The following is a 16277-nucleotide window of genomic DNA, read 5'->3' on the forward strand; positions in this document are numbered from 1 at the left end:
TGCAGAAGAATTCCAAATAACTTATGTAGGTGCTCTGCCCTCAAGGAGGAGGAACATTAACTCCCAACTCCCTAAGCGTGGGCCGCACATAGTGACTTCCTTCCAAAGATGACAGTATGGAAAGGGGAATAAAAGAAAAACTTTAGAGTGGAGACAGTGACAAACACTAGCTCAGCCAGATGCTCACGGTCAACCCCAACAATGATAAGTCATGTTGACAGAATGTACCCTCGATATGATGTGATGAAAATGGTACTTCCCCTCTGCAGTCTTCCTCCCCAAAACATATAACACAAATCTAATCATGAGAAAAATGAGAAAAACATCAGACAGGTCTAAACTGTGGGATATTCTATAAAAAACCTGACCAGTACTCCTCAAAACTGTCAAGGTCATTAAACACAAGGAAAGTTTGAGAAATTGTCACAACCAAGAGAAGCCTAAAGAGATATGACAACTAAATACTGGATCAAATGCAGGATGAGTCAAAGGATATTAGGTAAAAACTAAGGAAATCTGAATAAAGTATGGACTTCAGTTAATAATAATGCATCAGTATTGGTTCATTAACTGTAACAAATGTACCACATTAATGTAAGATGTTAATAAGAGGGGAATGGGGTGGCGTTTATGGAAATACTTGTACTATCTCCACAATTTTTCTATAAATCTAAAACTATTCTAAAAATTTTTTTTTAAAGTTATTTTTAAAAATCACAGCCATGTACCATCTAGTGTAATCTGGAAACTTCTCTATCTCTGGCATGCAAAGGCGTCATCTGGCACAAAGTTCAAATCATGAATTAAAGAAAGATAAAATTCTTGAAAATACACCATCATTTGTTTCTTCCCTGAAAAGCTTATTTTGTTTTCTTCTATCTACTTGGGTAGGAAATTTTCCATCTGATAATTTTAAAATTCAAAACTTGTCACTAATGGAGTCACTAAATATTTGAAAAATGAAAGGGGAACAAGCCTCTGAGGGAAGCCCAGCCGGGCATCAGCCAAGAAAGGCTGTGCCACGTTGGATGCCCACGTGGCAAATGCTGCACAGAGGCTGCGCCAGGTGGCCAGAGGACCGAGTCTGGGAGAAGAGTTCTAGGAAGAAATGCAAATCTGATCCCTTTTATGTGGGTGCTTCTCCTGAGGGATTAGAAGTGCACAGAAAAATCAGCGCTGGGGGGTTTTTGTTCTTTTCCATCCAGATGGAAGTTTGCCCTGGTTCTGCAGACTAGACATGACCCCTCAAGGGGAAAAGGAACCTATGCATCTCTGTCCTAAAATTCTATGGGGACCTTTTACTTCTCTAAAATAATGTTATATCAGAATATGACAGATACTTCAGGTATTTTCATTTTCCAAGATGAGGAGTATTTCCCTCAGACTGGAGGAAAATCCTAAACTGGATTGCTTAATTAGATTCTCTGAACAATTCCAAGTGCTAAGAAACTAAAATTCCAGGTAGGAGCCAACACTTTTTACATTTGCTCACTTCCTCTCCAGTGACAGATGAAACTGCTAATAGTTTGTGTGACAGTTTAGAAAAATATTTATTTCACTGAAGAGGAATATTTATTTCCAACCCATTAGCCACGTCTGTAAAAGGACACCTATGAATACTCTGCCTCAGGAGTCTTTACATCTTCTGCTTGTATTCCTCCTAACGAATTCTGAAACACATATGTAGCCTCTCACACTTTTTGAGGTTTGCATCTTAAATTATTCATAATTTAAACAGCTGCAAAGAACATAATTTCAGGTACCCTGAATATCCAAACATTTTAAAGTAAAACTCCTTTAAAGGGTTCCATGCAACATACACACTACTAGGATGGGAGACCCACTGTTACCCACTGAAACAATTCTTGCCCAGCAGTCAGAAGTTTTCCATCATGACTTTTCTACTTCCCCTGCAGAATTTTATCCTAATGGCATATATGTGTGTGTATGAAAGTTACTGACTAATCACCCTATGATACTTCATGGCAACAAAAATACACATATACATTGAAATGGGAAAAAAATTTTCTTCTAGATAGACTGTCCTTACAAGTAGTATTGGGGCACAGTTGATCAAAATAAAATATATAATTCTTAAATGTAAAAAGTAAAAATTTATTGGAAAGGCAACTCCTTTGCTGAACAAAATTTAGAATTTTCTATGTGGTCTGAAAATTTCTTAACCCCGAGCCAATATCCTATAGCAGCCATTCTCAAAGTGTAGTCTAGAAACTTGTGGGCATCCCAGAGGCTGTTGGGGTCCTCAAGGTGAAAACCATTTTTATAATAATAATATGTTATTTGCCCTTTTCACTCTCATGCTCTCCGGAAGGTATGATGGAATTTTCCAGAGGCTGTATGATGTGTGATGATGTCATAGCTGTGTTAGCTATGGAATGTGTGCTTAAGTATTCTTGTGTTTTAAAAGTTTTCAGTTTTAATTTCTAATTCAGTAAATATCAATAGATGTAACTCACATTAAAAAAACTCTTTGGTTCTCAATAATTTTTAAGACTGTCAATGGATCTTGAGACCAAACCATTTGAGACCGGATGCCCCATAGTGACCCCAGATAAGCCAGAGAGAGGTCTTGAGTCTTTGGTAAAGGGAGGGAGAGATGATAGGGAAGCAGGAGGTGGAAAAGAGGAGGTGGGATAGCATCTGGATTTTGGGCACTTTGTCAGGCATTGATTTTAGGAAAGAGGACACACACTGGATGAGGATTGAGACACTGACCCCTCTAAGCCACCGCTTGGGGCCTGTGCTGCAGATCACTACTTCACAGCCAGACCTGCGACACTTCAGTTTTCAGGCTGAAGTATCACCTTTAACCCTGCAGGTCATCGGCTCCCAAATGAGATGCCCATTTCACCAGACTCCGTGAAACTTGCAAAACCTGGCTTATATTTAGAAAAACAGGCTTTGGCTCAATCAGAAAATACAGGCAGTTGCTACACAACAACTTACATTTTTTATATATTTGAGCACACATTTACAGGTTAAAACTAGTCATTTGACTTCAATTTCTCTTGTCAAAACTCTTGGGAAACACTTGAGTACAAACTAAAAATCACATTCCCAACTGGTTGTGAGGGGAAGAGTGGGCCTGCTATAAAGTGAGAGGATGAATTCATTTCATTGAGATCTGTTATCCAGTTATGATCCCAAAGTCAGACAATTCTGGCCCACTGCCCTTCCGTCCTGCAAGGTTTATCAACGCTGGAAGTGAATCTGCTTCACTTCACGAGGGATAAGATTTTAGATTAAGCAGGAAGTCACTTTTCCTCTTTGTGTTTCTTTTCAAAGTGTATACAAAGTCAGGAGAACAATCTGTAGAAAATTCCCTGGCACAAGGCACCCACACCAATTCCAATTGCCCAGAAGCAGCCAAACCACCTAGGACAGCAGTTCTCCACGTGGTCCGAGGTGGTGAATGCCCACAGGCCAAAGAGATGCCAGGAGAGAGAAGAGGAAACTGATTCAAACCGAAGTTAACTTTCTCCAAAACTAGATGGACACATAAGGCCAAATACAGTCATCTTTGCTTAACGTATTCAGTTACACTTTCTTTATTTAATGGCACTAGCTGCCCAACTAGAAACTCATTTATAAGCCTGGGTTGAATATAGCAGCTAGCGTGCACTAGGAAAGACAGCTCTCCTCACGTTCCTCTTCTCTCTCTGGGTGAACAATAACCACCAGACTGGAATAGATCTTGAAGTTTTATAGCCCAAACCCTGTGGCTTTCCGGCGAGAAAATCATCCACCCCCTCCCACCACGCCCAAGTCTCCACCTTGCCACCCACTCTCTCCCTGAGGTTCCCCAATCCGGGAGCCTCCACAGTCTCCCTGAGCCGCATCATCTTCCAGCGGGCCATCCCCCTTACTGCCTTACATCCCACTTAGCTCCATTATGATGGTTCATCCCCCTCTTGCTTGGTCTTCCGCTGGTTTAAAAAAAGAGACTCTGACACAAGGTCTGAAAGATATTTTAAGGAACATTCAGGAACAGGATGTTCCCTTGAGGGAAGGACAATCAGAATCGCTGACAAAGCAACTTTTAAGAAAGAGCAGTTAGGCCAATTCTTTGAGTTCTGGATTAAGCAATCCTGTCCTTTCTTGTTTGCTTCTAGTGTCCACCTTTCTACAAAAAGAGGCAACAAATAGAAGAATATGTTGCATAAATGAAGTAGCTTATTACCTTGGAACTTACTATCTGCTCTGAATTCATTCACTCAACAAATATTTACTGAGTGTTTACTCTGTGTCAGACATTTTCCCAGGCACTTGGGATCTATCTATGAACAAAACAAAGATCTTTGCCCTTACCAGAGTTCACATTCTTATGGAGGGAAGTGGCCGAGAAGCAATAACTTTAATAAATTAGCAGCATGCTCTATCAGCAGGTGATTAGTACTATGGAAAAATAGAAGAGGATCAGAGGGTCAGGGGTGGGTGGAGAAGTGGGTTGTGATTTTAAATATGCGGGTCAGGGCCGGCCCCGTGGCTTAGCAGTTGCGTGCGCGCGCTGCGCTGCTGGTGGCCCGGGTTCAGATCCCGGGCCTGCACCCACGCACCGCTTGTCCGGCCATGCTGAGGCTGCGTCCCACATACAGCAACCAGAAGGATGTGCAACTATGACGTACAACTATCTACTGGGGCTTTGGGGGAAAAAAATAAATAAAATTAAAAAAAAAAAAATAAATATGCGGGTCAGAGGTGGCTCCTTGAGAAATGCTTTCTGAGGAAAGACTTGGGTGAGGAAATGGGCCAAGTTTATACTGAGGGGAAGGGGAGGGAAGGTTCTAGGCAGAGGAAAGAGGTGGGATAGGCCTTTGCTTCATTCTCTAAGTGGGGAGGGGACACTTGGAGCTTTGAGCAGAAGACTGACATGATCTAATGTGTTTTATCAGGATCATTCCAGCTGCCATATAAAGACTAGACCTTAAGCAAGTAGGTCCCCTAATCGCTCCAAATTTCTTTCTGATCTGTAAAATGAGTATTAAAAATGCCTAACTTTATCACAGCTTGCTATGAGGTTCAAAGTCAATCTTTATAGAAAGTATTATGAGAATTATGAACCGATTTATATAAATTCTACTTATTATTCTTACTGTTGTTATTACAATGAATATTAATAACTATATCCCACCAATTAAAATAAAAGCTAGCTTCACTGTTTTCTAAATATAGATTTAAATATAAGTATTTTTAAAAAATAAAAACCAGAGAGACCAGCATAAGTCTATCACTCAATAGAAAGGAAGCTCAAAATCGACAGTGAGTTAGGTAACTACTGCATATAAAAACAATACAAAAAATTTATAACAAGTAGCATTTGAGTCATTCCTGCAGGTTGCCCCTGTACCAAGGGCTTTACATTCATTATTTCACTGAATCCTCGTAAATGTTCTAGAAGTAGACACTGTTATTATCCCTATTTTATATAAAGTTGAGCAACTTGCCCAGGGACACACAGAGGTAAAGTGGTATCAGTCTACGTGTCCAAGCTGGGGATCCTAACCTCTAACCTCTAATGCATTCCACCATTAAACACCACACAGCAAAAGCATTTTGCAGTTCTGCTCTTTATTTTGGGATTTGTTTTTGCCCATAACAAAGTGCTTCTTTAAAAAAAAAAAAAAAAGAACTTTGTTTTGAAATATATATATATACGTATATACATATTTTGTGTGTGTGTGTAAGGAAGATTGGCCCTGAGCTGTTTGGAAGCTGTTTGGAAGATTGGAACTGTTGCCAATCTTCCTCTATTTTATACGTGGGACGCCGCCACAGCATGGCTTGATTAGTGGTGTGTAGGTCCGTGCCCAGGACCGGAACCTGCGAACCCCGGGCCGCCGAAGCAGAGCGCTCGAACTTAACCACTATGCCACTTGGGCCAGCCCCTGAAATAACTGTTGATTTACAAGAAGTTGCAGAAATAGTAGAGTTCCTGTGTACTCTTCACCTAATCATAAGATCTGATGTAATCATAGCACAATGATCAAAACCAGGAAAGTGACTTGGTATGATACCATTAACTAAAAAACAGACCTTATTCAAATTTCACCAGTTTTTGTTTTGTTTTTGGGGGTGGGGGGAGTGTATAGTGTTATAAAATTTTATTACAGGTACGGATTTGTGTATAGATACAGAACTGTTCCATTACCAAAAAGAAGCAGCCCCCACAGTACCCCTTTTAGGAACACCCTACCCCCACCCCAACCCCTGAGTAGGGCTGCTCTGTTTGCCGTCACTATAACGTTGTCATTTGGAGAAAGTTACATAAATGGAATCATATAGCATGTAACCTTTGAGACTGCTTTGTTGACTCAGAGTAATGCCCTTTAGACAAAGTACTTCTTTGCTCATGTCTCTTAAAGTCAGCTCTTACATCACAGAGAAAAAAAAACCTGGTATCAAGAGGGAAAAAGTGTACGACATTCCTGCTCATAAACATGTGTGCTCAACGCAGTCTTAACAATCAGGGCTCTTTAAACCACTTCCCTGCTTAACATTCTCTCAGGAGAAGGGATCAGAAGTTTACTTCGAGTTAATTTCAAGATAGAGTGGCAACTCCCTGCAGACATAGCCTTACATCAGCAGGTGAGGCGCTGCTTGGGCCAAAGTCCCCCTAAGGCATCTCAGATCACAACGGCCTCCTCACCTAGCTCCCCAAACGTGAACCTCTGGGAGGGGCTCAGGTATCACACTAAAGTGTTCTCAGAATTAAAAACTGATGTAAATAAGAATAATTTTTATGTAGTTCTTTTACAGTGTTACAAAACTCAGATGCTAGGAGCTGACTTGATAGACTTGACACATCCAGTACAAGCCCTGCAGTCAGCAGCCTGCACTCGGAGCCCTTTTTCCCTGGACTTACTGAAGTCCTTTGGGTCTGCAAATGGATATTTAAAAATCCTGTTCTATTAATTTCACATTACTGGTTAGAGATATAAATGAGAAAAAGAGATGAGAAAGAGTTTAAATGCAAAAATAATGATACAAATACAAGTTACTTCACGATCACTATGTCCCTTTGTCCCAATGAAGGGATGTAAGACTGAGGGGCTGTTTCGTAACTCGTTCATTTCTTCATCAGTTCATTCATTCATTCACATGGTTCTGATGTGCCAGGCACTGTGCTGGGTGATGGGGATAAACTAATTAATAACTAATAGGTAATAATCACACATTAAGAACCCAGGGGGAAGCAGACAAGCAGAGGGTTGTGCCTCCATGTGGTGGGGAGCTACCAGAGTTATGGAAGAGGCACTGGTGTCCAGCAAGGTTTTCAGAGAAGAAATACACACGGGTACAAAGATATCTGCATGAGCAACAGAAAAAAAAAATTAAAACAACTTAAATGTTCATCAACAAGGGAGTGGTTAAACAAATTACGGTCCATCCACGCACTGAGGCAACTGTCACAAACAATGAGACAAGCCCATGAGTAGCTACATGGAAAGATCTACATGTTTTGGCGATCAATGTGTATATGCACATATACGAGCGTATTTAAAGGACTAGAAAGGGCCTGGGAGGAAGGGAACCAATGGTTGACATTGGCTTCTTCTGTCTAGAGGAGTGAAAGTGTGGAGATTAGAGGGAGACCTTCACATTTGACTTTAGTATGTCACTATGGTTTGAAAGTTTTACAGTGAATATGCGTTCACATATTATTTGTGTAATAAAAAGGCTGCAATTAATCTGCACATGTATTATCATTCTAATTTAAAGAAAAATTACTTATATAGATCTATACATACACACAAACATATATACTTATAGAAAAAGTTTGGAAGGAATCAGATCAGTGTTTTCATTGTAATTGTAAATGTGTAATAAGATGTGAAAATACTTTCCTGAATTTTCTACATTTTTAACATAAATAATTATGTAAAATAAAGTTTTTAGAAACCTTTTATTTTGAAATAATTATAGATTCAAAGAAAGACGTAAAGAAATATACAAGGAAGTTCCATGTTTCCTTCACTGTACCTCCCCAGTGTTAACGTCTTACATAACTCTAGTACACTGTCAGAACCAGGAAATTGACATTGGTACCATCCACAGAGCTTATTCAGCTTTCACCAATTATATATGGACTTATTTGCGTGTGTTTGTAGCTCTACGTAAGTTTATCAGATGTGTAGCTTCGTGTAACTACCATCCCAATAAAGGTTATTTTAAAAAGCACATTATTAGGCTATAAACTGCTTAGTGTCTATTTTACTTCTATCCTCCCTACCAAAGGAAAAAATCTTCCAATTAAAGAAAGTAAAATGAAAACTGTAAAGAACTTGAAACCCAAAACAAACGGCAGTTGTAAGGGTATATCACCATTTAGAAATAAATCAGATCTCCAAGCTGAGACAAATCATATATAGCCTTGGGTATTAAAAGAATTTGCAGATCTTATCACAGAAACACACTTCTAATTTCTGAGAAAATTTACAAAGAGGAAAAGTTCTACATGAACAGAGATGGGGAGATTTTGTCCCTATTTTCATAAAGAAAATGACTTGATTCTGGTAAGCACAGAATCACTGAGAGAGAGAAACAACAGCAAAACTTAAGATGAGGTTATCAAATTGGTGCCTATAAGAATGTGGAAAACTGTCATATCTAGGAGTTCAGCTCACCAACAAGTCAGGTCTGATTTCAAAACGAATTCCAAACTGATTTCCTGTCTTTCTGTGACAGTTACTAGCCCAATGTATCAAGGAATACCTCGGAAGACAAGATGGAGAAATAAACGGTGGAAAAAATAAAATTAAGCAGATTTACTACTGGTTGAACAGTAGCCAAGAGAGTTGACTTAAAGAACTGACGTCAACTCAGAGGTTGCCTTTATTAACAGGCCATTGGGCTCTGCCCTGGGTTAGATTAAAATCCAGATTTCCATCAATGACTTGGAAGGGACCAAAAAACAGCTGGCACAAAGCAGGGAAATGATTTGCTAATCCAATGAGAGAATCAAGCTTCAAAATGGCCTTGGTAGGATGAGACAATGGACAAAATTTTGTTAAGGATAAATGACAAATGTTAGGCTAAATTTAAAAATAATTCAATATACAAGACACAGGAGAGCTTTGACTTTGCAGCAATTAATGAGAAAAAAGACCTGAGGATTTCAGTTAACCTCAAACTCAACATTAACCAATACATTAACCTTCATCAAAAAGGTAATGCAAAGTGCATGAGCAGAAATACAGCATCCAAAACACAAGCGGTTACAGCCTCCACTGAACTTGATGCATCTTTCCAAAATAACACCAATGTTACTAAACTCTTTCAGAACACAGAGGAGGTGGGAACACTTATGAGGTCAACAATGCCTTGATACCAAAAACTAACATTACAAAAACAAAATTATAAACCAATTTCCCTTATGAACACCGCTGTATAATAAAGAATTTGACTGGCTTTTGTCCCTTGCAATTTCCTGAGCGATAGCAGTGGCTTTGTTATGCTGACGAGGTGACTCATGGGGGGTGGGGGGCCCGAGATAACTTCAGGATGGGGACTGGTCACCAGAACGACCAACCACGTGATGAGAGGGTTTGAGTCACGTGATATTAGCCCATCTTCCCAATCTCTAGGGAGGGGAGGGAGGTCTGGAGATCATGTTCAATCACATGGCCAATGATTTAATCAGTTGTGTCTATGTAACGAAACTCCAATAAAAACTTGGGACCCCAAAGCTCAGCAGAGTTTCCTGTTCAGTGAACACTCTGATGTACCAGGAGGGTAACACACTCTAATTCCACTCGGAAAGGCCAGGGAAACTCTGTATTTGGGACCCTCCCACACCTCACCCTATGTGTATCCTTTGATATAAAATTGTAATCATAAGTATAGCACTTTCCTGAGTTTTGCGAGTTGTTTTAGCAAATTATCAAACTGGAGGGGGTCATGGGAACCTCCAAATTCACAGCCAGTCAGTAAGAAGTGCAGGTGGCCTGGGGAGCCCCCAAGACTTGTGGCTGGCATCTGAAGTGAGGGCAGTCTTGTGGTGGACTTTGTCCTTAACCTATGGGCTCTGCACTAACTCCTGGGAGTATCAGAACTGAATTGCAGTACATGCAGTTGGTGTTACCCTAGTTTGCAAAAATCTTTAAATATTAGCAAAGTGAATCCACCACACACTACATCATGACCAAGCAGAGTTTACCCCAGGAATGCAACATTGGTTTAACATTTGAAAATCAAATCAATGTAATTTAACATATTAAGAGAATAATGGAGAAAAGCCATATGATCATTTCAGTAGATGGAGAAAGCGAATTTGACAAAATTTGACACCCATAATAACAAAAAATAAAATTTTCAGCGAACTAAGAATAAGAGAAAACTTCTTCCACCTAATGAAGGGCACCTACAAAAAACCCACAGTTAACATCACACTTGGTGATCCAGAACAGACATCCTCTCCCCGCTTTTATTCAGCATTGTGCTGGAGGCCCTGGCCAGCGAAATGAGGAAAGGAACAGAGATAAAAAGACAAGGATTGGAGACGCAGAAGTAAAACTGTCTCTATTTGCAGGTGACATCATTGTCTACATAGAAAATACAGTGAATCTACAATAAAAAAAACATCTTAGGGGCCGGCCCCGTGGCTTAGCGGTTAAAGCGCGCGCGCTCTGCTGCTGGCGGCCCGGGTTCGGATCCCGGGCGCGCACCGACCCACCGTTTCTCCGGCCATGCTGAGGCCGTGTCCCACATACAGCAACTAGAAGGATGTGCAGCTATGACATACAGCTATCTACTGGGGCTTTGGGGGGAAATACATAAATAAATAAAATTTTTTAAAAAATTAAAAAAAAACAAAAAACCTCTTAGAACTAATAAGTGAATTTAGCAAGGTTGTAGGATATTACATCAACACACAAAAATCCATTTATTTTCTATAAACCAATAGTAAACAATTAGAAAATGAAATCAAATATGCTTCTTACCAGCATCGGAAACATAAAATATTTAACAATAAATTTAACAAATGACAGGGAAGACCTCTACATCAAAAACTACAAAAAATCGCTGAGGGAAATTAAAGAATACCTAAATAAACAAAGAGAGTGTGTTCACGGATTAGAAGTCTCAATATTATTAAGATGTCATCTCCCCCTAAATCGATCTGTGAATTCAATACAACTGCAAACGAAATCACAGCAGGCTTTTTCATAAAAACTGTCAAGCTGATTCTAAGATTTATACGGAAATAGGCAAAAGACCTAAAGTGACACTTCACCCAAAAGAATATATGACTGGGAAATAAGCACAAGAAGAGATGCTAAAATCTTTTCTAAATCTAATCTAAAATTACACAGAGAAACGAAGTGCAAATCAAAACCACAATAATTTACCATTTCACATCCACTAGAATGCCTGAAGTTTTAAAAATGATTAACCACATCAAATGTTGGCAAGGGTGTGGACGGAACAACTGCAACTCTCATCCACTGCCACTAGGAATGGTACTCGATGCAACCACTTTGGAAAACAGTTTGGTGGTTTCTTGAGAAGTTCAACATATATCCTTCACGTGACCCACCCGTTCCCCTCCCAGCTACTTATTCAAGACAAAATAAAAACGTTAAGTCCCCCGGAAGACTTACACACAAATACTCAGAGCTACTTTATTTCTAAGAGCCAACAGCCATCAACACCCCAAATGTTCACCAAACAAACAGAGAAACAAAATACAGCACGTTCATACACCAGAGCACTATCAGCAGTAAAAACTACACTACGGCTACAACATCGTGGGTGAATCTCCCAAAACGTCACTTTGAGTGAAGGAAGCTTGACACAAAAGAATATATACTTTAGGGTTCCATTTATTTAAACTTCAAGAACTGGCAAAACTAATCTATGACGATAGACGTCAGAACAGTGTTGCCTGGGGGAGGTGGGCACTGACCAGGAGGGAACTTTCTGAGGTGGGAGCAGTGTTCCGTATCTTGACTGAAGTCGTGGTTATGTGGGTGTCCACCAAAACTCACTGAGCTTAAGTTCTATGCATTTAATTGTATGTCAATTTTACCTCGATGAAACAAATCTTTCTTTATGGCACTTCACAGTAACCATCCTAGAAAGGGTGAAGTGTATTTTTTAAATTGATTTTGAGCAAAGAAGTCACTTGATTATCAACTCCTTGGAGAAACCCAAAGAAAACTCAGACAGAGGCAGAGGAAACCATAATATTCCTCGTGGAGTCAGGAGTTAGAAAAGTGATTCAGCGACCATAGCTAGGAGCTGGCATTCACTTGCTGATCCATTCTTGCCATAAATGCTCAGTGAGTACTACTGAGGCAGGCACTGCCTTGGGAGAGACAAAGTCCTTGTCCTTACTGAGCAGATATTCTCTAGGAAGACAGACAAGGAGACTAGACAAATAAACAGGGTACTCACAGACTATGACGCATGTACTGAAGAAGTCCACAAGAATACATGAGCGGAAGTCAATAAAGGGGAGTCAGTATTGGGGTATCTTAACTGAAATAGTTAAGAGTGACCAGGGAAAGTCTCTTTGAAAAAGTGATATTTGGGTTGTGTCACAGGACGAAGGGCAGTCGGAAGAACATTGTAGGCAGACAGAAGAGAGAGTACAAAGGTCCTGAGGCAGGAAGGATGGTGATGTGTCTGAGAAAATGAAAGATAATCAGTGTGACTGGTGCTTAATAAGCAGGCAGGAAAGAGTGGCATGGGGTTCAGTGAGAGAGCTGGGCAGGGACCAGAGCAGGCAGGGCCTATGGGCAGGGGCAGGAAGGACTCTGAATGACAGTCTAAGATAATGGGAAGTCACTGCAAGGTTTCCAGCAGGCGGATGACGTGTGATCTGCCACTGAAGAGGATGGATTAGAGTGGGGACAAGGCTGGAAGCAAAGAGATCAATTAGGAAGCTAGTGCAGCAGTGCTGGCAAGAGCTTGCAGTGACATGAACCAGGGCAAATGCAGCAGAGATGGAGAAAAGACAGATTCCAGATATACTGGAGAAGCAGAACTGACAGAACTGCTGATACACTCAACGTGAAAAAGGAAGGATGGGGAGACGGCGATGTGATTTACCAAGACGGGGAATTCTGGGGCAGAACAAGTCTGGGGGAAAATTAAGAGTTTCATTTTAAGACGCCTACACAGTCAGCAAGTGGAAATGCCAAGAAGGCAGCTGGATACAGGGGCCTGAAGCTCAGGAGAGAGGTCTGGCTGGAGATACAAGGTTCGAGGTCATTATCACACAGGTGGCATGGAAGCCGAGGGCCCAGAGGAACTCTCCCAGGAGGCAGTGTCTCAGAGTGAACAGAAGTGGGTCCAGGACTGAGCTCTGGGACACCACCAAATTCTGAACTCCTGCAAAGGCAGAGGGGGAGCAGTGAGGTGGGAAGAAAGCCATGAAGGCAGTGTTTCTAGAAGTTCACCACTGTGTTCTCAGGGCCTAGAACAGCCTCTGGCATAGAGCCGTCCCTCACAGAACATTTGCTGAATGCATGAAGAAAGGAAGGATTAGGGAGCGGTAACTTTGCCAGAGATTGCTGAAAGACGCAAAGAGTGGAGCCAAAAAGGAGCCCACTGGCACTAGCAGCACGGGCAACATCAATGGTGCTGACTCTAAGAGCACACAGCGGAGTGACGGGAATGAAGCTGGGCACTCCCGTTCAGATGGAAATCAAGATGACCACTGACTGTCAACGCGGCCACAATCCCACAATGACGCAATCTTCCCACAACAGCCCCCGTGACCCATGCATTTGCCTTGCTGTCAAACCTCACTGAGGTCTTCCTATCACTGGTTCCTGAAGTGCAGGACCTGCCAGGCCAGCAAGGCCACAGCTGCAATGGGAGATGTGAGCGGGGCTCCCACTGCCTGGGCTCGGGGATTCTGGCCACTTCACCAACTTCACCACAGACCCCCTTCAGGGCACTCACCCACTTCCCAGCCCCGGCCCGTGGGCCCTCACACCTGAGATTCCTACCTGCCTTCCCATCTACCTGGCCCCTAACCCCAGCTGCCACGCCTGCATTTTCATCCTCCTCCACTGCCCATTGCTGGCGCACAGCAGCAGTCACCAAACTTTTGATCCCTTCCCCTCTTAGAGAGAGAATGGTAAATAAATCACACAGCTCGGACTTACCGGGAACAGTTAGAACGGAGGGGGATTTTTCAGGCTGTTCATTAACGCGGCTGCTGTTTTGAACCCAGAATATGATGACGGGCTCAGGCGGGCCCACGGCCTGACAGGTGAGGTTGAAGGCTGTGTTTCTGGTGACATTCATGCTCTCAGGCTGCCTGGTAAAGTGAGGAAGTCCTGCAAAGAAAGAGTTAAGGGAAAGAACGTTTCAGATCCATAAGCAAAGGCAGAGCCCCAAGTGCAGTGGAACTGGACATAGGAGATTTCTTTACCTACCACCTCAGGTCTGCAACGGTCTGTCTTTACCTCCTGAAAGTTGGGTAAGACCTAACAGAGGCTCACTCCTACCAGTCTAGCGCCAGCTGGCTTTCCAGGACACTTTCCCAAAGGGGTTGTAACGAAAACTGATTCAGAACTGGTTTTACCAGACGGGAGGCCTGGCAGTTCTGAAATCAGGGGTTGCTCACACTCCTGGGGCAGGCTGGCAGGTTTTCAGTATTCCTTACCCAAATAAACACGGCGTAAGAACAAAGCTATGTAATAGGCCTGCCCGTTTTTGAGGACAATCTATTGTGTGTGAGACTTTCAGATGCATGATCATAAGTTTTAAAATCTGTACACCTGCACAGGGCTGAACACTTTTCACAGCACATGCTCATGAAAACAATGTAGACACAGCCACAATCCTAAGATCTCCTACTGTAATTCCAGAATCAGGGTCATGAGGAAGGGGACTTGAGGAGTACCTCAGAGAAAGCCAGGTAGTAGTTATTTGGGGCATGTACCAAAAATTTAACAGATCAGGCTAACTGTCCTCAGGCTTTTAAACTGTTCTTTTGGGATTAGGAACTCGCAGATCTGGTCCCAGCAGGAATGATGTGGGAGAGCTAAAATAGGATTCTTTTTTCTTGTTTCAAAGTTTTGCAAAACTCCATTTGGCCCTAACGTGTTCCTGCTCTGGACATTTTTCTGGGATTCTGACAAGTAAAATGTCCTCTAAATATTTTCCTCAGATTAGCAGCAAATGTGGGAAGCCCCTCTGGCTGATGCTGACAGAACCCTGAGGCACTAGCTGTCCAGCCTGGGATGGGCCTAGAACAAAGTTCTGAAAGAGACTCCTCCGAGGGCCCTCCCTCTCTCAGGCCTCCTGCAGCATTAGGGGGGGATCAGGTTCAGGTTTGCAAAAGAATGGGTCGCAGAGGAGCCTTTTAGTGGGAGATGCTTCTAGTTGAACTTCCCTGAAAAGCTAATCACCTGCTCTAAAGACTGATGAGGAGGGTCAGGGGAAAGCAGAAAAGTAGTTGTTCTGATGGCTCTGCTGACAGAGGCACCTTAGAGAGAGAAATGCAGGGGCCATGGAGGGCAGCCCCCTGACTGGTGGGGAGCAACTACTCGGGGTGGTAATAAAGGTGCTTCCTCCTTGAAGCCTTTCTTGACAGACCCTGCCACTGCAGAGCCGCGCATGCAAACCCTGAGACCCAGGGCCTGGCCTCTCCTGGCCTGGCTCACCTGTGCATCAGCTCACGTTCCCCACTAGAGTTCAAATTCCTGAAGGGCAGAGACTGCCTTCTCCTTGCCTGATGTCCCACTTCTCACCCCCACCAAGCCCATTTCACGTCATGTCATGGAACGGCACTGAACCACGGGCCTGCCAAATCCTAGGGCCCAGAAAGGAGTCCCAGCCCGAGCCGCTGATTCAGTCAGGAAAACCGCTCACCCTCCCCGGTTTCACTGTCCACATAGGCAAGACAGGAAAACACACTGAGTAATCAGCAAATAGCCACTTGACCAGGTGAGTGGTATCTGGTGCCAGCACTGAAACCTAGATAATAGAATGCATTTTGCTTCCTAAAATAAAAAGACGTCAGCTTTTTTATTGTAAATAACCTGAGGAGAAGGAAGTCCATAATCCTTTATCTCAGCCCTAGTGCCTAGGATAGAGCTCAAACTTTAAGAACCGAATTCAATTCATTATTACCTAAAGTTTAAAAAGATCACCTTGTAAAATTTCAGTGTTTATGGATAAGCAAGGTTTGCATACAGAGTTATAAATGGGCATGCCAAACTCTAGAGTATTATGCACAAAGCAATTAATACAGGCTCTAAAACAAACAGCCCTGGGGCAAGGGGACACTGTGGCCT

At 42.3% G+C, this 16277-nt stretch overlaps 1 protein-coding gene across 1 annotated transcript in view; it reads right to left on the reverse strand.

The window, feature by feature from the left end:
• MERTK (MER proto-oncogene, tyrosine kinase) overlaps positions 1–16277 on the reverse strand; it is a 106323-nt gene that overhangs the window by 53243 nt on the left and 36803 nt on the right. Inside the window, exon 4 of the mRNA XM_014791617.2 lies at positions 14139–14312. Within this exon, the coding sequence (XP_014647103.1) occupies positions 14139–14312 (174 nt within the window). The remainder of the gene's footprint in view (positions 1–14138; positions 14313–16277) is intronic.

The sequence above is a fragment of the Ceratotherium simum genome, chromosome 40 (genome assembly GCF_057802395.1).
Source record: "Ceratotherium simum simum isolate JZ-2026a chromosome 40, ASM5780239v1, whole genome shotgun sequence".
Classification (NCBI taxonomy): Eukaryota; Metazoa; Chordata; class Mammalia; order Perissodactyla; family Rhinocerotidae; genus Ceratotherium; species Ceratotherium simum.